This window comes from Ranitomeya variabilis, chromosome 1, assembly GCF_051348905.1.
Source record: "Ranitomeya variabilis isolate aRanVar5 chromosome 1, aRanVar5.hap1, whole genome shotgun sequence".
In the NCBI taxonomy this organism is placed as follows: Eukaryota; Metazoa; Chordata; class Amphibia; order Anura; family Dendrobatidae; genus Ranitomeya; species Ranitomeya variabilis.
This window is the reverse complement of record NC_135232.1, coordinates 256,391,306-256,414,109: the sequence shown is the minus strand read 5'-3', so window position 1 is coordinate 256,414,109 and position 22,804 is coordinate 256,391,306. Positions and strand designations below refer to the sequence as shown.

Below are 22,804 nucleotides of genomic sequence, written 5' to 3'. Positions count from 1 at the left end.
TCGCATGCGTTTTGATGCGTTTTCGGCAACGCATGCGTTTTTTGACGCGTGCGTTCATTTGCAGAAATGCAACCTGTAGTAATTTCTAGCGGCGTTTTTTTGCCGCGAAAACCAACCAAGAAAACCCTAACCCTAACCATAGGGATCCAAACCCTAACCCTAAGGTTAGGATCCCTAGTAACCCTAGGGATCCTAACCCTAACCCTAGGGATCCTAACCCTAACCCTTAGGGTTAGCATCCTAACCCTTAGGGTTAGGATCCCTAGGGTTATGGTTAGGGGTAAGGTTAGGGTTTGGATCCCTATGGTTAGGGTTAGGATCCCAAGGGTTATGGTTAGGGGTAGGGTTTGGATCCCTATGGTTAGGGTTAGGGGTAGGGTTTGGATCCCTTTATCACCTTGATGGTGGGGGGTGGCTTATCAGTGACCTGGTGACCAGGACATTCTAATAAAAAGCTACGCCTAACCCTAGGGATCCTAACCCTAACTAATTCTATTAATAGTGTGTTTTCTAGTTGATTTTGATGATTGGTAGCTGTCACACACTTCTCAGCATGCGTTTCAAAAACGCAAACGCAGGAAAAAACGCATGTAAACGCAGGAAAACGCCGCGTTTTGCCGCATTTTTTTTTTGCCGCAAAAACGCATGCGTCTAAAAAACGCACCGTTTGCATGCGTTTTCATGCGTTTTTTCACCACATGCAGATCAAAACGCAAGTGTAAAACCAGCCTAACATGACAGGATTCTGGTGTCCTGCCACATTACCTATGATCTACAATACTCACATGGCATGGTGCGCTTTAACCTGAGTTCTGCAGTTTCTTCCCCAGTAACAATTTGGTCTCGATGTCACTGCCACTGAAAGGAACACAAAGTACTTTTCATTAATACAATATCTGTAGAGCCGCTCCAATACAGAGTCATCAACTCCTCTAAACCAAATAACAGTAACACTCACCTGTCTGTAAAGCGCTGTGCAATTTATGGCACTATATGAGTGAGGAAAATAAATTCCTCTACCTATAGACTAGAATATGTGCAGTGACCAATCTGTGTCCGCACGGTTTAGTACCAATATCGGGAGGCGATCGCTGTAGTGGGAGGACTTTCAGCCACACCATAAGGCCTCATTCAGGTACCCGTTTTATCACATACGTGAAAAAAATGAACAGAGTTTCATCAGTGTTTGATGAAACAATGATGGTAAAAATGGAAACACTGACCACCAATGTTTTTCCTCATATGCTACCAAACAAAACCTACTAATTGGGTAACGTTCACGCATCCGTATTTTTGGTTCAAGTGCTGTCCATCAAAAGAACGGACAAGCACTTGGACCATTATTCAATAGGGCAATGCAGATGATCGATTTTTTTATTTTTATTTTTTACACTGACTGTGTGGTAAAAAAAAAATATATAGTTACTTACCGATAACTGTTTTTTTTCTGAGCCCATGACGGCACCACGGAGAGAGGGGATCCACAACCAAGGACCGGAAACCTACAGATAAAAAGGCAGTACCTCTCTCCCGCATCAGTTGTTTACAGAGCATGATGGGAGCTTAGGTTAATAACAGAATATAATTTCAACATTACTCGAAGTCCAAACAGAGATACCGCGTGGCTATTTACTTAGGTATTAGCATAGGGACATTTTATTAGTGTGCACACCCATACGTGAAGGGAGGGAATGTACGGGTGCCGTCATGGGCTCAGAGAAATACCGTTATCAGAGAAATACCGTTATCGGTAAGTAACCTTATTTTTCTCTGTCCCCCATAACGGCACCTCAGAGAGAATTGCAGAGACTGTACATTAGGGAGGGCCCACCGCTTCCAGCACCCTTTTCCCAAAGGTGAGGTCTGAGGAAGAAAGAAGGTCCAATCTATAGTGCTTATAGAATGTAGAGGGTGAAGACCAGGTAGCAGCTCTACATATCTGATTAATTGAAGCCCTTTCCGCCCAGGAGGTTGCTACCGCTCTCATTGAGTGTGCTCTGATTTCTCCCGGGACTGGTACCCCACTTGAAGAGTACGACAGGCTGATGGCGTCTCTGATCCACCTTGCTAGGGTGCTTTTGGAGGCTTTTTTCCCCTTTCGGGGACCCTGGAAACAGCCAAAAAGAGATCCATCCTCCCTACACTCCCTAGTGGCTTCTATGTAATGGATCAAGCATCTCCTAAAATCCAATGTGTGTAAGGACTCTTTCTCCTTATTTTTGGGATTAGGACAAAAGTAGGGAAGAGATATCTCCTGCGTTCTATGGAAACGACAAGCTACTTTTGGGAGATAGGGTTGTTCTCAAAACTGATCCGCCCTATCATTCAGGAATTGAGTGAAAGGGGGGTTGGCTGACACAGCTTATATGTCACTAACCCTATGTGGCGACAATAGTGATGTTTTAAGAGATAGGATTCTCAATGGGACATCTGCCAAGGGTTCAAAGGGAGGTTTAGTCAGGGCCGTAAAAACTAAATTTAAATCCCACAGAGGGACACTCCGTAAGGGTACAGGCCTTGACCTCCCTGCTGCTCTTCTTCACCTAGTTTGGCGCCTGAGGACGACAGGAATTTTTTCCATATTTTCCCATACTGTTTAGTCGTAATTACCCTGCTGCAAAGTAGGAAATCAGACACCAGCCCCAGTGAAAAAACTCTATTTTCTAACAGCTCCCTTTCAAATTCCAGGCGGTCAAGTGTAAACTTGCAACCTGCGGATGTTGTACTAGTCCCTGGGAGAGGAGATCTGGAAGATCCGGTAGTACCCAAGGGTCGGAGATAGACATCCTTCTCATCCAGGAAAACCATACCCTCTTTGGCCAGAATGGAGCTATCAAGACTACACGAGCTCTGTCTTCCCGTATTTTCCTCAGGACTGTTGGTATTAGAGCGATTGGGAGCAAAAAGGTGTCTACCTTCTTGTTCAGATTGTTCGCAAAGAGATCTATGTCTGGTACTCCCCACCTTTCCGAGATTTGGTTGAACATGGCCTGGTTCAATTCCCATTCCCCCTGTTTCAGACGGGATCGACTCAAAGTCTGCTCTGTAATTGTCCACCCCCTTTATGTGAAGGCCTGACAAGGACTGTAGGTTGTTCTCGGCTATCTGGAAGATTTATCTTGTTACTTCCATTAGAGACTGGGAGCAGAGACCTCCTTGGTGATTCAGGTACGCTACCACTACTCTGTTGTCTGGCATAACTCTGATATGATGAGAGTGAAGGGGATTTAGGAATTCTAAGAGTGCAAATTTGACTGTAAGTAGTTCTTTCATGTTGGAAGATACACCCTTCAGGTTGTCTGACCAGACCCCTGAGCTATGAGATCGTTCAGATGGGCCCCTACCCGCTGGGACTTGCGTCTGTAGTCACTACTTTTAATACCAGGGTTACCCAAGGGACACCTCGGGACAGATTGTTCTGCGACATCCACCAATCTAGCGAGAGAATTGTATTTGGAGATAAACTGAACCGACCTTCTAAATTTCCTTCTAGAGAAACTTCTTCTGATAAAATTTGCCATTGAAGATCTCTCGAATGAAGTTGAGCCCATTGGACTGCAGGAATGCATGCGGTCATAGATCACAGGAGGGACATAGCTTGACGTAGGGATATGGTGGGGAGATCCCTCATTCTGGATACTAGTCCCACCATCCTTTGCATTTTTTCTGCCTGATAGAGTCTAATGTGATGCCCAGATATGCCTAGGCTTTCTAAGGAGTGCATGATCTTTTTTTAATTGGCTTTTGCAATGCTGAGGAGAATTGCCGATTACTACGAAATCGTCGAGATATGGCACAATCAGCGTGTCTTGCTCCCTCAGGTGGGCCATTACCTCTGCTACCAGCTTGGCGAAAACTCGAGGTGCTATGGCTAGTCCGAAGGGGAGGGCTGCGAATTGGAAATGTCTTATCACCCCCTTGATATGGACTGCTATCCTGAGGAATTTATGATGCTCTTTGTGGATCGGGACATGGTAATATGCATCCTTCAAGTCTAGGACTGCCATAAAACAAAGTGGAAACAACATTTTTATTGATGTTTTTATTGTTTCCATCTTGAATGGCTGCACATTGAGATAGTTGTTTAGATTCTTCAAATTTATAATTGTCCTGTAGGACCCGTCCGTTTTTTTCCTCAGGAAAAGGGGGGAGTAATATACTTTTCCTCTTTCTTGGAGGGGAACCTCTAGAAGAACCCCTTTGTCTGTTAGTCCCATAATCTCTTGTTCTAACGCCAGTTGTTCCTTTACTGACGATCTCAGAGATGTTGTCATGAAGGAGGGATGAGGAAGTTTGTGAAATTTTAGTTTTAGTCCCAAATTTATTATGTCCAATATCCATGGACTGTTGGTAATTTTCTCCCAGACAGAGAGAGTGAAAGCCTTCCCCCCCCACTTGGGGCAAAAATTAATTGGGCGGGCTTTTTGTTGTCAATGGGGCTCATATTGAACATGAACCCCTTGTTTTTGTTTTTCTTGTCTTCCCCTATATCCGGATTTTTCCCAGGCTTCCTACGGATAAACCTCTTGTTCCAAAAGGGCCTCCTGTAGGAAGGATAAGCGAGGATAGGGAACGACTTCTTTTTATCCCCCCGCTTTATCCAAGATGTCATCTAAAGTGGGATGGTACATAACTTCGATTTTGTTTGAAGATCCCCTGGCCAACACTTAAAGGGAACCTGTCACCCCCAAAATCGATGGTGAGGTAAGCCCACCGTTATCAGGGGCTTATCTACAGCATTCTGTAATGCTGTAGATAAGCCCCCGATGTTACCTAAAAGAGGAGAAAAAGAGGTTAGATTATACTCACCCAGGGGCGGTCCGGGTCTGATGGGTGTCTCAGGACTGGTCCGTAGCCTCCCATCTTCATTCCACGACGTCCTCTTCTGGTCTTCACGCCGCGGCGCAGGCGTACTTTGCCTGCCCTGTTGAGGGCAGAGCAAAGTACTGCAGTGCGCAGGTGCCGGGACAGGTCAAAGAGTCCCAGACCATAAGAGGACATCATGGAATGAAGATGGGAGGTTCCGTACCGGACCTGAGACACCCATCGGACCCGGACCGCAGCGGGACCGCCCCTGGGTGAGTATAATCTAACCTCTTTTTCTCATCTTTCAGGATACATCGGGGGCTTATCTACAGCATTACAGAATGCTGTAGATAAGCCCCTGATGACGGTGGGCTTACCTCACCATCGATTTTGGGGGTGACAGGTTCCCTTTAAGCCAAAGGGCCCGCCTGGCCGCGTTAGAAAAAAACGCTGATCTAGCAGCTAGTCTAATTGGGTCACCGGAAGCATCTGCCAGGAAAGCAGGTGCACCCCGCATTACTGGCAAGGTGTTCAGAATAGTGTCCCGAGACGACCTGTTTTTAAGCTGAGTTTCTAATTGATCTAGCCAGACCATTCGGGAACGGGATGTGCAGGCGGTGGCCACCGCCGGTTTTAACCCTCCCCCAGCTGCTTCCCATGAGCTTTTTAGGAACGCGTCCGCTTTCTTGTCCATGGGATCCTTCAGGACTCCCATGTCCTTGAGGGAAGGGCATATTTTTTAGATGCCTTGGCAATGGCAACGTCCAGTTTGGGAGCTTTTTCTCAAAAGAAGCAAGACTGGTCATCAAAATGGTATTTTCTCTTAGGTGTAAGCAGGGCCTTTCTTATGGGCTTTTTCCACTCTTTTTTTAATTAAGGCCTGAATTTTCTCATTAAGCGGAAAGGCGCTCCTCTTTTTTTGTTCGAGACCCCCGAACATAATGTCCTGTACTGATTTTTTTGGGTGAGGGTCAGTTAGCCCCATGGTGTTCCTAACTGCTTTAACAAGGCTATCAGTCTCTTCTATAGGAAAGCAGGTACGACCCCTAGTGGAAGATGAAGATGACGTTGAAGAAGAGTTAGAGGTGTCAGAGTCCCCCTCTTCGCTACCCGTGTCACTGGTCTCAGGTGTTGGGGATCTGTGCCTGGTCTTTCTTTGCTTTTTTCCCTCCTGTAGGGATCTTAAGGTGTCTTCCACCTGGTTTTTTTTATCAAGGATTTGAGGTCTGCTGCAAACCTGGGAAGCCCTTCACAAACTGTCTGCTGCGCACATGAGCTGCAAAGTCTTTTTTCCCCCCAAGTAGAGCGAAAATCCTCTCTACAAAGGGCGCATATTTTGTGTTTAGTTTTCCCTGAGCTTTTCTTCCCCTAAAGAAATAAAAGAAACAAATATAGGGCCTCATTAACCACTAGCTTTCACGAAGATCACTCACCACCTGGTGGACCCATTAGTATCCGTTGGGGATGATCTGTATCTGCAGTCGGATTATCCCTTGTGCCGGACGCTGCGCTGGAGCCTTTACTGTGCTGCGATTCCGAGCATCCTGTGCCGGTAACCTCCTGGTGGTGGGAGGCTTGTCCTTTTTGTGGCCGTCGTTTCTGCTGCTGCTGCGGCGGTGGTGCAGATCTGGATAGGGGTGATCCCTGTGGGTCCAGGTCGCTCATAATGCTGGGGGAATGCTGGAAGAGCTCCATCAGAAGCGTTCGACCTCAGGGCTGTCCCCTTTAAATAGTGACTGGATTACCCAGTCCTGCCTTGCGCCCGCGCGATTTTAATGCCCGCACATGCACAATGACTGGATACTCAGTCATGCATTGTGCCAAAATCGCATCCTTCTCTCGCGCATGCGCAGTGTCGCCGGGAACGCCATTGCAACAGTACCGCCCCCAAGATGGCACCGCGCATTGATACTGGTTCCCGGAACACCTGGGAGCCCCAGCCATGGCAGACTTACTCTTGGGGAGGCAGCCAATATACTGCCTCCTTCCCCCCCAGAGGGACCCCCGAGTCCGGGATGCTGCTGCTGCGGAGTTTCTTACCCGGAGAGGCGGCTGCGATCATCTCCTTGACGCCTCTCCTCGCACACCCTAGAGGCTTGCTAACCCCAGCGGTGGCGCCTCGGGTCACCACCCCGGCCGAGGCAGGGGACCCCCGCTGCCTGGATCGGACTGATTGGCCCCGGAATCCCAAGACAAACGAGGTAGGCTTCTGTAGGTCTCCCATCAAGGACAGGAAACTAAACTGATGCGGGAGAGGTACCGCCATTTTATATGTAGGTTTCCTGTCCTTGGTGGGCGGATACCCTCTCTCCGTGGTGCAGTCATGGGGGACAGAGAAAAATTGCATCATGTACTAATTTTCAAGTCTATGGGTGTGTAAAAATACATAAATAAATAAAAATTGCATGCCATACGGAGCCACAGTATGGTGGCATCCAACCTTTACGGATACATTGCAATTCTGTAACAAAGGAAACTGGAAATGGTCCTGTAAGGCTACTTTCACACATCAGGTTTTTACCGTTAGGCACAATCCGGCAGGTTTTTAAAAAAACTGATCCGTTTTTTTCTCATAGGGTTGTATTAGCGCCAGATTGTGCCTGATGGCCATGCATTTCATCTCTCTCTCTCTCGGAACAGGAAGTCCAAACTCTATCCCCAGGTTCATTTAAAAAAAAAATAAAAAATGGATCCGTTGCATCAGTTTTTCACAATCTGAAACGGATCCAATTTATTTATTTTTTTTTTTTTTTACAAATTTGCCAGATCCTGCCCAACGGCAAAAACCTGATGTGTGAAAGTAGCCTAAGTAACTAATAGCAGCTGCTGTAAAAAAAAAAAAAAAAAAGGGACTGCACAAAAAAAAAAAAAAAAATCATCTCGCTTTTCCGGATGAAACAAAGTTTTTTTAAACACTTCTGTGAACATTTCCAAAGTGTGTTAAACACAAACGTACAGGTGGCATCAATGTGACATCTGTGATTCTGACAGATCCACAGACTTGTATTTATGATTTCAATCTTTTACCTGGACCAAAAACGGACACATTTCCAGTTTTTTTTCTAGATATGTGGACAGCCACATAGACTAACTAGATTAGGCTGGAAGGGTCAGGCTTCTCAAAGAACTATTAGACTAGGCTACTTACACATCCTTGTGTATGGGAGACTGTGCACAGGGAAGCTACAGTTGTGGCCAAAAGTATTGACACCCCTGCAATTCTGTCAGATAATACTCAGTTTCTTCCTGAAAACAATTGCAAAAACATTCTTTGGTATTATTGGAAAGGAGGAAGGGAATTTCCAGCACGTCTTTGGTATTATTATCTTCATTTAATTTGTCTTAAATGAAAAAACACAAAAGAATGAAGCAAAAAGCAAAACATTGATCATTTCACACAAAACTCCAAAAATGGGCCAGACAAAAGTATTGGCACCCTCAGCCTAATACTTGGTTGCACAACCTTTAGCCAAAATAACTGCGACCAACCGCTTCCGGTAACCATCAATGAGTTTCTTACAATGCTCTGCTGGAATTTTAGACCATTCTTCTTTGGCAAACTGCTCCAGGTCCCTGATATTTGAAGGGTGCCTTCTCCAAACTGCCATTTTTAGATCTCTCCACAGGTGTTCTATGGGATTCAGGTCTGGACTCGTTGCTGGCCACCTTAGAAGTCTCCAGTGCTTTCTCTCAAACCATTTTCTAGTGCTTTTTGAAGTGTGTTTTGGGTCATTGTCCTGCTGGAAGACCCATGACCTCTGAGGGAGACCCAGCTTTCTCACACTGGGCCCTACATTATGCTGCAAAATTTGTTGATAGTCTTCAGACTTCATAATGCCATGCACACGGTCAAGCAGTCCAGTGTCAGAGGCAGCAAAGCAACCCCAAAGCATCAGGGAACCTCCGCCATGTTTGATTGTAGGGATCGTGTTCTTTTCTTTGAATGCCTCTTTTTTTCTCCTGTAAACTCTATGTTGATGCTTTGCCCCAAAAGCTCTACTTTTGTCTCATCTGACCAAAGAACATTCTTCCAAAACGTTTTAGGCTTTTTCAGGTAAGTTTTGGCAAACTCCAGCCTGGCTTTTTTGTGTCTCGGGGTAAGAAGTGGGGTCTTCCTGGGTCTCCTACCATACAGTCCCTTTTCATTCAGACGCCGACGGATAGTATGGGTTGACACTGTTGTACCCTCGGACTGCAGGGCAGCTGGAACTTGTTTGGATGTTAGTCGAGGTTCTTTATCCAACATCCGCACAATCTTGCGTTGAAATCTCTTGTCAATTTTTCTTTTCCGTCCACATCTAGGGAGGTTAGCCACAGTGCCATGGGCTTTAAACTTCTTGATGACACTGCGCACGGTAGACACAGGAACATTCAGGTCTTTGGAGATGGACTTGCAGCCTTGAGATTGCTCATGCTTCCTCACAATTTGGTTTCTCAAGTCCTCAGACAGTTCTTTGGTCTTCTTTCTTTTCCCCATGCTCAATGTGGTACACACAAGGACACAGGACAGAGATTGAGTCAACTTTAATCCATGTCAACTGGCTGCAAGTGTGATTTAGTTATTGCCAAAACCTGTTAGGTGCCACAGGTGCTGTTAATTACACAAATTAGAGAAGCATCACATGATTTTTCAAACAGTGCCAATACTTTTGTCCACCCTTTTTTATGTTTGGTGTGGAATTATATCCAATTTGGCTTTAGGACAATTCTTTTTGTGTTTTTTTCATTTAAGACAAATTAAATGAAGATAAAAATACCAAAGAATTTGTGTTTGCAATCATTTTCAGGAAGAAACTGAGTTTTATCTGACAGAATTGCAGGGGTGTCAATACTTTTGGCCACAACTGTATGCAACTTTAGTATTGGGTCTTATTCACACAGTGTATTTGGTCAGTATATTTGTTACCCAAATCCAGGAGTGGTTTCAAAACACAGAATCTTTCCATTATAGATTTCCATTACTAATTCTTTATCTCTATAGTCCCATAATCTAATCTATTTTGTAATATATTTTCTTTAAAAAAAAATTCCCTACCGTTCTCCAACTACAATCTCTAACAGCTAGTTACTTTTTTTTCTATTTCCGTTCTGATGACCCATGCTGAAATATTCAAATGAAGTGTCATCAACAGGCAGAGGTTGCGGCCACTGTCACAGCCCCCCCATCTCTCTGAAACGAAGCATCATCACTGAGCAGAGGCTTTGGTCACTGTCACAGCCCCCCCATCTCTCTGAAACGAAGTATCATCACTGGGCAGAGGCTTTGGTCACTGTCACAGCCCCTGCCACCACCCTGACACAAAGCGTCAGTGACTCTCGTTTCAGGGGCTGGGCTATCCCTGTCCAGTCCCTGCACTGTCTCACCTATGCACAGTGTCTGCTCTGCTGTCATAGGAATAATAATAAGCAGAGAGAGCAGACACTGTGCACAGAGGTGACAGAGCAGAGACAGCACTTTGCACAGGGGGGACGCCGCCTGTTATGATCCAGTGACCTTGGAGCCGCATGAAAACTTTCTCTGGAGTCGGTGGAACCTGTACTGACCGCAAATCCTGAACTAACACCGCAACTAGAAGTAGCCGTGGGGTGTGCCTAACAAACCCTAGACACCTCGACACAGCCGGAGGACTAAATACCCCTATAGATGGAAATAGGAATGCTATCTTGCCTCAGAGCAGACCCCCAAAGGATAGGCAGCCCCCCACGAATAATGACTGAGTAGGAGAAGAATAGACACACGCAGGTAGAAAACAGGATTTAGCAAAAGAGGCCACTCTAGCTAAATAGGAAAGGATAGGACAGAATACTAGGCGGTCAGTATTAAAACCCTTCCAAAAATATCCACAGCAGATAATACAAAAAGTTCCACAATCTAACTAAAGACATGGAATGTATATCTGCCACTCCAGAGAATCCAGCAAGACTGAGAAAATACTGACACAATCTAAGCTGGACAAGAAAACACAAAGAATAGCACTGAATTGTGAAGCACACAGCATGTGTGCCACAGGAAAAAAAAACAGACACTTATCTTTGCGGATTTGGCAGAATGACAGGAGGAACCAGGCAGAGGTCCAACACCTCCCAACAACAATTGACAACTGGCAAGGACTAATGAATCCTGCACACCTAAATACCCCAGTCAGAACTGCAATCAGCAGACACACCTGACCAGGACTGCAACCCAGGGACAACTGCATTACCACCTACTACCACCGGAGGGAACCCAAAAGCAGAATTCACAACAGCCGCCGTCCACAGGGGAAGATGCCGCCGGGACAGCACAGAACCTGAAACAAGTGTCACTGAGGACTCTTCGTTTCAGGGTTGGTGGTAGGGGCTGTGAAGTGACTGTAGCCTCTGCCTCTTGATGTCATTTAGTTTCAGTATGCACTGGCGATGCTAAAACAAATCGTCATCAGACAGGAAATAGAAAAAGAATACACTAGCTGTAGTTAGGAAAAGTTTGGGAATTGAAAGTACATTAGAAAATAGCTTAAATGGGACTAAATAGATAGGGAGCTATGAGCAAAATTAGTTTGCCTTCGGACCTCCCCTTTAAGGCTATGTGCACACGTAGAATGGTCCTCTGCGGATTTTTCCGCAGCGGATTTGATAAATCTGCAGGGCAAAAACGCTGCGTTTTTTGCTGCAGATTTATCGCGAATTTAACTGCGGTTTTACACCTGCAGTTTTATATTGGAGCAGGTGTAAAACCGCTGCGGAATCCGCAGAAAGAAGTGACATGCTGCGGAATGTAAACCGCTGCGTTTCCGCGCGTTTTTTTCCGCAGCATGTGCACTGCGTTTTCTGTTTCTCATAGGTTTACATTGTAATGTAAACTCATGGGAAACTGCTGCGGACCCGCAGCTGCGGAAATGCTGCGGATCCGCAGCAAAATCTGCATCGTGTGCACATAGCCTAAAGGTTACAAACTAACATCATAGTGATGTTTGAAAATATTTGGTCACATTTGCGACCACTTTAGCCGTCATCTAGAGACCAGTGTGATGCGCAGGAGGTAATCATTGCTCGAATCCTCAAACTAACAATTCGTTCAGCCCTAATATGAATACTCAGCTAAAATTTGTAATACGAAGCTGTAGTACAGGCCAAAAACTGAAGGTACCTGGTAACTCAGAAGGTGGGATGTTTTGTCTGTATTGATAGGTGAGATCTCGAAAGTTACGCAGGCCACAGAAATAGCAAAGCACAGTATTACCATTAAGCCTGTAATCTGGAAAAGATAAATGAAAAAATTGAAGGAAACCAGAACACCAATAACATAAAACGGAACCTGTCACCAGTTTTGTTATATATCAACTAAAACCATCACCTTATTTAACACATGTGCTGTATTCCACTAATGCTTATATAGCCCCCTGACTTCCCCTGTATACCCCCCAGAAACCTTTTAATGTTCTCCCATGCGTTTTTGGCGTTTCCGTGCGGTCGCCGCACACCTCAAATCACTGCATGTGGACACATCCGCATACAACGCATGTCCCTGCGTACCCAATGTTAAAGATAGGTAAGCAGGGAAAACGCAGGACGCAGCCAGCAGTAGGCGGAGCTTCACGGAGGAAGCAAGGAGGAAGTACGCTGCCATCCGCAGCGCACAGGAACGCAAGTTTGAAACCAGCCTTAGAGATTATTTTTTTTTAGCTAGGTTCTGCTCACAAAAGCCCCCAATACACATTAAAGGGAACCTTACTGCTACCCTAGCCCCCCTAAACCACCATCACCATTGAGTCTTTGCAAATTTTGCACATGTGGACATTTTTCCACTTCAATGGGAACGTGCCATGAAGTAGAGTATATGTACCCAGACTCCACTGGCGCACTGACAGGGATGCAGCAGTGATGATGGATCCTGACAGCTGCAAAGTTTGCAAAGAGCAGGTGGTAACATTGCTTTTGAAAATCATGTCACCCACGCCCCCACACAACAAGAGGGGGGATTAGTCAAGGAACATCAATATTCCCTGATTAGCTAGTCACCCACTAGAACGTGTTTAACCCCTTAAGCCCCGAGGGTGGTTTGCACGTTAATGACCGGGCCAATTTTTACAATTCTGACCACTGTCCCTTTATGAGGTTATAACTCTGGAGCACTTCAACGGATCTTGGCGATTCTGATACTGTTTTCTCGTGACATATTGTACTTCATGATAGTGGTAAAATTTCTTCGATATAACTTGCGTTTATTTGTGAAAAAAATGGAAATTTGGGAAATTATATTTTGAAAATATCACAATTTTCCAACTTTTAATTTTTATGCCCTTAAATCACAGAGATATGTCACACAAAATACTTAATAAGTAACATTTCCCACATGTCTACTTTACATCAGCACAATTTTGGAACCAAAATTTTTTTTTGTTAGGGAGTTAAGGGTTAAAAGTTGACCAGCAATTTCTCATTTTTACAACACCATTTTTTTTAGGGACCACATCTCATTTGAAGTCATTTTGAGGGGTTTATATGATAGAAAATAACCAAGTGTGACACCATTCTAAAAGCTGCACCCCTCAAGGTGCTCAAAACCACATTCAAGAAGTTTATTAACCCTTCAGGTGTTTCACAGGAATTTTTGGAATGTTTAAATAAAAATTAACATTTAACTTTTTTTCACACAAAATTTATTTCAGCTCCAATTTGTTTTATTTTACCAAGGGTAACAGGAGAAAATGGACACCAAAAGTTGTTGTACAATTTGTCCTGAGTACACCGATACCAAGTGACACCATTTTGGAAAGTAGACCCCTTAAGGAACTTATCTAGATGTGTGGTGAGCACTTTGACCCAACAAGTGCTTTACAGAAGTTTATAATGCAGAGCCGTAAAAATAAAAAATCATATTTTTTCACAAAAATGATCTTTTCGCCCCCAATTTTTTATTTTCCCAAGGGTAAGAGAAGAAATTGGACCCCAAACGTTGTTGTGCAATTTGTCCTGAGTACGCCGATACCCCATATGTGGGGGTAAACGACTGTTTGGGCGCATGGCAGAGCTCGGAAGGGAAGGAGCGCCGTTTGACTTTTCAATGCAAAATTGACTGGAATTGAGATGGGACACCATGTCGCGTTTGGAGAGCCCCTGATGTGCCTAAACATTAAAACCCCCCACAAGTGACACCATTTTGGAAAGTAGACCCCCTAAGGAACTTATCTAGATGTGTTTTGAGAGCTTTGAACCCCCAAGTGTTTCACTACAGTTTATAACGCAGAGCCGAGAAAATAAAAAATATTTTTTTTTCCACAAAAATTATATTTTAGCCCCCAGTTTTGTATTTTCCTAAGGGTAACAGGAGAAATTGGACCCCAAAAGTTGTTGTCCAATTTGTCCTGAGTATGCCGATACCCCATATGTGGGGGGAGGGGCAACCACTGTTTGGGCGCATGGCAGAGCTTGGAAGGGAAGGAGCGCCATTTGGAATGCAGACTTAGATGGATTGGTCTGCAGGCGTCACGTTGCATTTGCAGAGCCCCTGATGTACCCAAACAGTAGAAACCCCCAAAAGTGACCCCATATTGGAAACTAGACCTCCCAAGGAACTTATCTAGATGTGTTGTGAGAACTTTGAACCCCCAAGTGTTTCACTACAGTTTACAATGCAGAGCCATGAAAATAAAAAATCTTTTTGTTTTCCCCACAAAAATGATTTTTAGCCCCCCCAAATTTATATTTTCCCAAGGGTAACAAGAGAACTTGGACCCCAAAAGTTGTTGTCCAATTTGTCTCGAGTACGCTGATGCCCCATATGTTGGGGTAAACCCCTGTTTGGGCGCACGGGAAAGCTCGGAAGGGAAGGAGCACTGTTTTACTTTTTCAATGCAGAATTGGCTGGAATTGAGATCGGGCGCCATGTCGCGTTTGGAGAGCCCCTGATGTGCCTAAACAGTGGAAACTCCCCAATTCTAACTGAAACCCTAATCCAAAACACACCCCTAACCCTAATCCCAACGGTAACCCTAACCACACCCCTAACCCTGACACACCCCTAACTCTAATCCCAACCGTAAATGTAATCCAAACCCTAACCCTAACTTTAGCTCCAACCCTAGCCCCAACCCTAATCCTAGCCCTAACCCTAATGGGAAAATGGAAATAAATACATTTTTTTAATTTTATTATTTTTCCCTAACTAAGGGGGTGATGAAGGGGGGGTTTAATTTACTTTTATAGCATTTTTTATAGCGGATTTTTATGATTGGCAGCCGTCACACACTAAAAGACGCTTTTTATAGCAAAAAAGTTTTTGCGTCTCCACATTTTGAGACCTATAATTTTTCAATATTTTGGTCCACAGAGTCATGTGAGGTCTTGTTTTTTGCGGGACGAGTTGACGTTTTTATTGGTAACATTTCCGGGCACGTGACATTTTTTGATCGCTTTTTATTCCGATTTTTGTGAGGCAGAATGACAAAAAAACAGCTATTCATGAATTTCTTTTTTTGGGGGGGGGGGGGGGCGTTTATACCGTTCCATGTTTGGTAAAATTGATAAAGCATTTTTATTCTCCGGGTAAGCACGATTACAGTGATTCCTCATTTATATCATTTTTTAATGTTTTGGCGCTTTTATATGATAAAAACTATCACATCGCGTTGCTCCGGGGGTCTCAGGGAAGCACACAGGGAGCCCCCTCCCTGCGCGATGCTTCCCTGTACCGCCGGCACACCGCGATCATGTCTGATCACGGAGTGCCAGGGGTTAATGTGCCGGGGGCGGTCCGTGACCGCTCCTGGCACATAGCTGACACCCGGCCGCGCTCGCCCCGTGAGCGCGGCCGATCGCATATGACTTACTATCCCGTCACTGGGAATTAAGTCCCAGGTCACCTTGACGGGATAGTACGTCATATGGGATTAAGGGGTTAACACCTTCCAAATCCCGGTGTTACCCCTTTTAAAATAATAACACTTATACTCATCTTCCGGGGCAAGGGCAGTTCCAGCAGTGTCAGCACTGGCCCTTCCAGGGGTTGTGTAACTTTATGTCACGCAATCCCTGTGGCCAATCATTGCTGCCTTCACGCTCCTTGCTTTTGCGTAATTCCAGCAAAAGCAGCAGTTGCTCTCACCTCCTTCAGATGTCAGCTATGAGGGGAGAGTGAAGCAGCTGCTAAATTGCCACAGGGATTGCCTGGAACGCGCCAACATCGAAGGGGAGTATAAGTGTTATTGCTTTACTGAGAGGAATAAAATAATAGTAATTGAGAAGGGATTGTCCGAGTAGTGGACAACCCCTTTAATTTTACATTAATCACTAAGGCTGGTTTCACTTTAGCATTTCTGTGCGCAGCGTATGATCCGCATACATCCGCATGCGTACATATCTTTAACATTGTGTACGCAGGGACATGCTTTTGCATGTGGATGCGTACGCATGCGTCGTTTTGCGGTGTGCGACAGTGTCCGGCGAACGCAACATGTTGCATTTTTTGAGGCAGAAAATATTGCGCAATAGTCTGCATTTGGACGATGGTGTCAAAAAACGCATTTCTGTCTATGGGAACGCATTGATACGCCAGGACATGCGTACGCATGCATTCAATACGCATGCGTATTTTAGACTGCGCATGTCCAGAAAATGATGTCACAGCCCCCCACCATGCGCATAAACAACGCAAACGCATGCCAAAACGCATTTAAACGCATGCACACGCAGCATTTTTTTTTGCATCATGCGCAAGATGATGTACAGGCGTAAGCATGCTTTTGCATGCGCTTTGGCATGTGTTTACGCATGCATACAATACGCTGCGGACACATACGCAAATGTGAACTTAGCCTAAGCAACAGGAATACAGTCATGGTTTAGTTATTCTTTTTTTTGCCATTTCCTTTTTAATGATTATCTGTTTGAGAATCCCCATTGCATGCTGGGATACTGAAACGACTCCTCATCAGAAGGCAGAGGCTGCGATCAGTGTCGCAGCCTCTATCCCCACGCTGAAACAATGTCTCAGTCATCAGTTATGTCCATTTGAAGGGCTGGGCTAGCCCCTGCTCTACTGAGGATGCTTAGCTTGCCAATTACGACGTATGCTCAGTAGAATCTTGTCACTGTGCAACATTCTTGTCAAGTGCACAGTGACAGTGCATATTTTCGCAAGCTTTAATGAGAAGTGATTAGCTGGAAAGAGAGCGCACTGTTCGTGCACATTTTAAGAGCACACTTTTAGTGCGCATTTTAAGGAGGGAATGGGGAGAGCAGAGACCAGCCCTGCAAGAGATAGTGAGGTAACTTTCGTGGGTCGGGCTGGCCCCTGCTTTCTGCGAGCCTTCCTTGACCAACAGCTGGCTGTGCATCAGTGCACAGCCATCTCTGTCAAAGTGCCGGGGCGTGCTTACAACAGACGCTACTCTCACTGCTGTTAGCGGTGATTGTAAATGCTCCAGGGAGAAAAAAAAAAAAAAGTTTCTTTGGTCCCGGGTGCAGCACTTTCAGTACAGCAGCTGGGCACCTTTCTAATGCCATTAACCTGCAGGTAAATTGTTATCTGATCTAAAAGGTTCCCTTCCAGGCAGTTTGTAATCTGTAAATGTGATATATATCTCGAGCGATCCACAAAAATTTACGAGCATAGATCACATTCACTTCATAGTAAGTGGGTCTTTGCGTGCTCCAATGCCAGGGCTGAATCTGAGTCCCAGTCCGACCCAGTCATTGATAAATACTTTGATCATTAATATCTCCACAATGGAGAGGCAAAAAAAAGTTTTCATTCCATATTCAGTTAAAGAGTCCACTTTAATATGAAGAACATAAAATAGCAAGTTTAGGAATACCGTATATACTCGAGTATAAGCCGAGAATTTCAGCCCATTTTTTTAGGCTGAAATTGCCCCTCTCGGCTTATACTCGAGTCATTCCCAGGGGTCGGCAGGGGAGGGGGAGCGGCAGCTGTCTAATTATACTCACCTGCTCCTGGCGCGGTCCCTGCACGTCCCTGGTTCCCCGGCAGCTTCTTCCTGTATTGAGCGGTCACATGGTACCGCTCTTTATAGTAATGAATATGGACCCCACTCCACTCCCATAGGGGTGGAGCCGCATACTCATTACTGTAATGAGCGGTACCATGTGACCGCTCAATACGGGAAAAAGCTGCCGGCGCCAGGAGAACCAGGGACGTGCAGGGACCGCGCCGGGAGCAGGTGAGTATGGCGGGGGCAGTGCGCTATATTCACCTGTTCCCCGTTCCACCGCAGGCGCCGCTGTGTCTTCTGCGTCCTCTGCAGCGACGCTCAGGTCAGAGGACGTGATGATGCGATTAATGTGCACCGCCCTCTGCCTGAGCGTCAGTGCGGAGGATGGGGAAGACACAGCGGCGCCCAGAGGTGGAACGGAGGACAGGTGACTATAGCAAGTGCCGGGGGCCTGAGCGACGAGAGGAGAGTATGTCATTTTTTTATTTTTTTTATTTTTTTTAAATCGCAGCAACAACATATGGGGCAAATATCGCCATGGAGCATCTTATGGGGCCATGTGCAGCATTAAATGGGGGCAAATATCTCCATGGAGCATCTTATGGGGCCATGTGCAGCACTATATGGGGCAAATATTTCTATGGATCATCTTATGGGGCCATGTGCAGCATTATATGGGGCAAATGTGTCTATGGAGCATCTTATGGGGCCATAATCAGCATTTGTGCAGCATTATATGGGGGCAAATATCTCTATGGAGCATCTTATGGGGCCAAAATCAGCATTTGTGCAGCATTATATGGGGCAAATGTGTCTATGGAGCATCCTATGGGGCCATAATCAGCATTTGTGCAGCATTATATGGGGCATATTTTAATATGGAGCATCTTATGCGGCCTATCATGAACTTTATGGAGCATTATATGGGGCTCCTGATTCAATATGGATATTCAAAAACACTTAACCTACTGATGTCTCAATTAATTTTACTTTTATTGGCATCTATTTTTATTTTTGACATTTACCGGTAGCTGCTGCATTTTCCACCCTAGGCTTATACTCGAGTCATTAAGTTTTCCCAGTTTTTGTGGCAAAAATGGGTATTATACCTACCGATAATTCGGTTTCCAGGAGTCCATCCTGACAGCACGCTGGAGGACGTCCTCCTCCTCCTTGCTGGGACAGGAAACAACACGAGAGGTTAAAAGGTCCCACTCCGCCCCCTTTCCTTTAGTGTTTTGACAAGTACCACACCATGGATAGATACCATTTGAATTTTATTAACCAAATCATATTTACAGCATATGACATAGTATACATAAGGGGGGGAAGTAACGGTGCTGTCAGGATGGACTCCTGGAAACCGAATTATCGGTAGGTATAATACCCATTTTCCAGGACGTCCCCCTGACAGCACGCTGGAGAATACCAAAGAAACTCCTTTAGGGTGGGACAACTGCCTGGAGAACCTTTCTCCCAAAAGACATTTGTTGGTTTGCTAACACATCCAATTTGTAGTGTTTACAGAATGTGTTCACCCTGGCCCAAGTCGCAGCTTTACAAATTTGTTCTAATGATGCCCCTGCCCGTTCGGCCCATGACGCTGAAATGGCCCGAGTTGAATGGGCTTTTATTCCCACAGGACAATCTACCCCTTCTGACACATAGGCTTTTGAGATTACTGTAGTGATCCATCTAGCTATAGATGTTTTGGATGCTTTTTTACCCTTATTTTTACCCCCAAACAGGACAAAAAGATTGGGATCCTTTCTCCAAGTACTAGTGGCCTCTAAATAATCTAGTACTGCCTGTCTGACATCAAGAGAATGTAAAGATTGTTCTTTTGTATTAGAGGGTTTATTGCAAAAGGAGGGTAGAATTATTTCCTGATTTCTGTTTTGTACTGAAGCTACTTTGGGAATAAATGATGGATCTAGTTTTAGGATTATATGATCCTCACGAACCTGGAGGTACGGGTCCCTAATTGATAGGGCTTGTATTTCCCCTACTCTTTTGGCTGTCGTAATAGCTACCAAAAAGGCTGTTTTCCAAGTTCTTATTGCAATGGGCATGTCATCTTTCTGGGTAAAAGGATCTTTACATAGGGCTCTGAGTACTAAATTTAAATCCCAAGGGGGAGTTAATTGCCTAACTGTGGGACGTAATCTCTGGACAGCTTTTATGAATCTCATTATCCACGGGTGAGAGGCTAATGGATAATCCAGAAATGTGCTAAGTGCTGAAATTTGTACTTTAAGGGTACTAGGTCTCAGCCCCATATTAAATCCCGATTGGAGAAAATCCAGAACTCTGGGCACATCCGGGTTTTCTGACATTCCGGCCGACCTGCCACCTCTCATACAGAACTTCTTCCAAATTTTGTAATAAATTGATGAAGTTACTGGTTTACGACTAGCTTGGATCGTTGAGATGACTTCATCAGATAACCCTCGCGATTTCAGGATGTCCCTCTCAGGATCCATGCTGAAAGGTGCAATCGTTCCGGGTTTTGATGTAACACTGGCCCTTGATGAATCATGTCCTTCCATAGAGGAAGACTGACTGGACTGTCCATCGCCATGGCTCCTAACAATGGAAACCAGCTCCTTCTTGGCCAGAATGGTACTATCATCAGAACTGTTGCTTGGTCTTCCTGAATCTTCCTGAGGACCCTCGGAATGAGTGCTATTGGGGGAAAAGCATAGGATAGTGGTTCGACCCATGTTTGACTCAAGGCGTCGACTGCTTCTGGTATGTCTGTAGGGTTGAGGGAATAGAATCTGGCCACCTTCGAATTTTTTCTTGTAGCGAATAGATCTATCCTGGGAGTCCCCCAGTGATGACATAATTGGTGAAAGATTTCTTGGTTTAATTCCCATTCTGTGGGACAGACTTCTTTCCTGCTCAGATAATCGGCCAGGACGTTTTGAGATCCTTCTAAGTGGACTGCTGTGATTGACAGGACTGTGTTTTCTGCCCAAGAAAATATTTTCCGTGCCAATTCCTGAAGTGGTTTGTATCTGGGACCTCCTTGGTGTCTTATGAAGGATACTGCTGTCATGTTGTCCGTTAAGATTTTCACATGTTGGTTTTTTAAACGGGAGTGATTCCTTCTTAGAGCTTCCCAAATAGCGTAAAGCTCTCTGTAGTTTGAAGATCTTCGACTGATATCCTTTGGCCATCTGCCCTGGACGAATGATCCTTCTAGATGGGCTCCCCAACCCCACTGGCTGGCATCCGTAGTGATCACCACACACGGGGTACAGGTCCATGGAACCCCCACTCTTAGGTTGCTGTATTGTGTCCACCAGTGCAATGACTTTTTTACTGCCTTTGATAGGTGGATTACTCTGTCCAGTGATGACTGACGTCGATCCCATGCCGAGAGAACCTGATCCTGTAGCAATCTTGAGTGAGCCTGTGCCCACCTTACGCAAGTGCTACAGGCTGTCATCTTCCCTAAGACCTTCATGGCTGATCTTATAGTGACCTGGTGCTTTATGAATTCCATGATTAATGCTCTTATTGACACCTGTTTTTCTCTTGGCAAAAAGGATTGTCTTGTGGTGGCATCTAGAAGAACTCCCAAAAATACCTTCCGAGATTCGGGTTTCATGTGAGATTTTTCTTGATTCACGACCCAACCTAGATATTTTAGGACTGCAATGGCTCGATCTCTGTGTAGGATTAAGATGTTTCTTGTTCTGGCTACCAGCAGAAAATCGTCCAGATAAGGAATTATTGTAACTCCTTCGTTTCTTAAGTATGCCACCACTTCCGCCACCAATTTTGTAAATATCCTCGGTGCTGACGCCAGGCCGAACGGGAGACCTTGAAATTGAAGGTGGCAGGTTTGGTCCGGAAACTTTACAGAAAACCTCAGAAGCTCCTGAGATGTTGCATGGATTGGAACCTGATGATACGCACTTTTTAGGTCTAGCGTACACATTACCGCATCCTTGTCTATGAGATGGACCGTTGTTTTTATTGATTCCATTCTGAATCTTTTGTATTTTACATAGACGTTCAATGGTTTTAAGTTTATTATTGTGCGTGTTTCCCCTGATGGCTTTGGGATTGAGAATAGTGAAGAGTAGTGACCTCTGGCTATTTCTGTTGTGGGGACCCGCACTATAACTTGAGAACTGAACAACTTCAGAATGTCTATGAACATTGGTGAATCTTTTGCCACCTTGGTAGGTGGGATACACCTCTGTGGTGCTGGGGATATGAGCTCTATCCTGTAACCCTCTGAAATGATTTTTAGGACATAGGCATTTTTTGTCACTTCTTTCCAGTTGTCCAGAAAGAGACTGAGCCTGCCCCCTATACCTATGGCGTCATTGTCTCCTAGATCTAGGGCTTGACCCAAACAGGGAGTTTCTTCCCCTTCGGTTCTCAGAATAGGCACCTCTATAGGAACCTCTGCTGGGTCTCCACTGTTCTCTATAATCCGGCTGCTTGAATTTATAGGAACTTCGAGGTGGAGGTCTCTTCCGAAATGGCTGGAATTTTTTCGGTTTTTCCTCAGGAAAACCTTTTTTATTATCTGATGCGGATTCCAGAATATCATCTAATGCTTGTCCAAATACCTTGGACCCTGAAAAGGGAATAGCACATAATTTGTTTTTTGATGCATTATCCCCTGACCAAGATTTGAGCCATATAGCTCTACGAGTCGCATTGGATAACGAACTATTTCTGGCCGCAAATCTAACGGACTCTGCTGATGTGTCCGCCATAAAGGCTGTGGCAGATTTTATGATGGGTAAGGAGGAAATCAAATCGGCCCGTGGGGTTTTATTCACCAAATGTTCCTCTAACTGCCCCATCCACAAATACATTGATCTAGCTACTGATGTGGCTGCAATGTTAGCTTTTATCAGTGCTGCCGACGTCTCCCATGAACGGCGCAACAGAATATCTGCTTTGCGGTCCATAGCGTCTCTGAGACTAGAAGAGTCCTCGAATGGAATAGCCGTTTTTTTAGTAACTTTGGCTATAGGCACGTCGATCTTCGGAATTTCCTCCCATGCCTTGATGTCTTCCGGATCAAATGGTAG

The 22,804-nt window shown here is 45.0% G+C and overlaps 1 protein-coding gene across 2 annotated transcripts in view; it reads right to left on the bottom strand.

Moving 5' to 3' along the window:
• Positions 1 to 22,804, bottom strand: part of CHFR (checkpoint with forkhead and ring finger domains) — a 63,452-nt gene that overhangs the window by 5,142 nt on the left and 35,506 nt on the right. For both annotated transcript variants that reach the window (XM_077293361.1, XM_077293362.1), the window contains exons 16-17: positions 11,936 to 12,043; positions 786 to 858 (exon numbers count right to left, since the gene is read on the bottom strand). In XM_077293361.1, the coding sequence (XP_077149476.1) occupies positions 786 to 858; positions 11,936 to 12,043 (181 nt within the window). The remainder of the gene's footprint in view (positions 1 to 785; positions 859 to 11,935; positions 12,044 to 22,804) is intronic.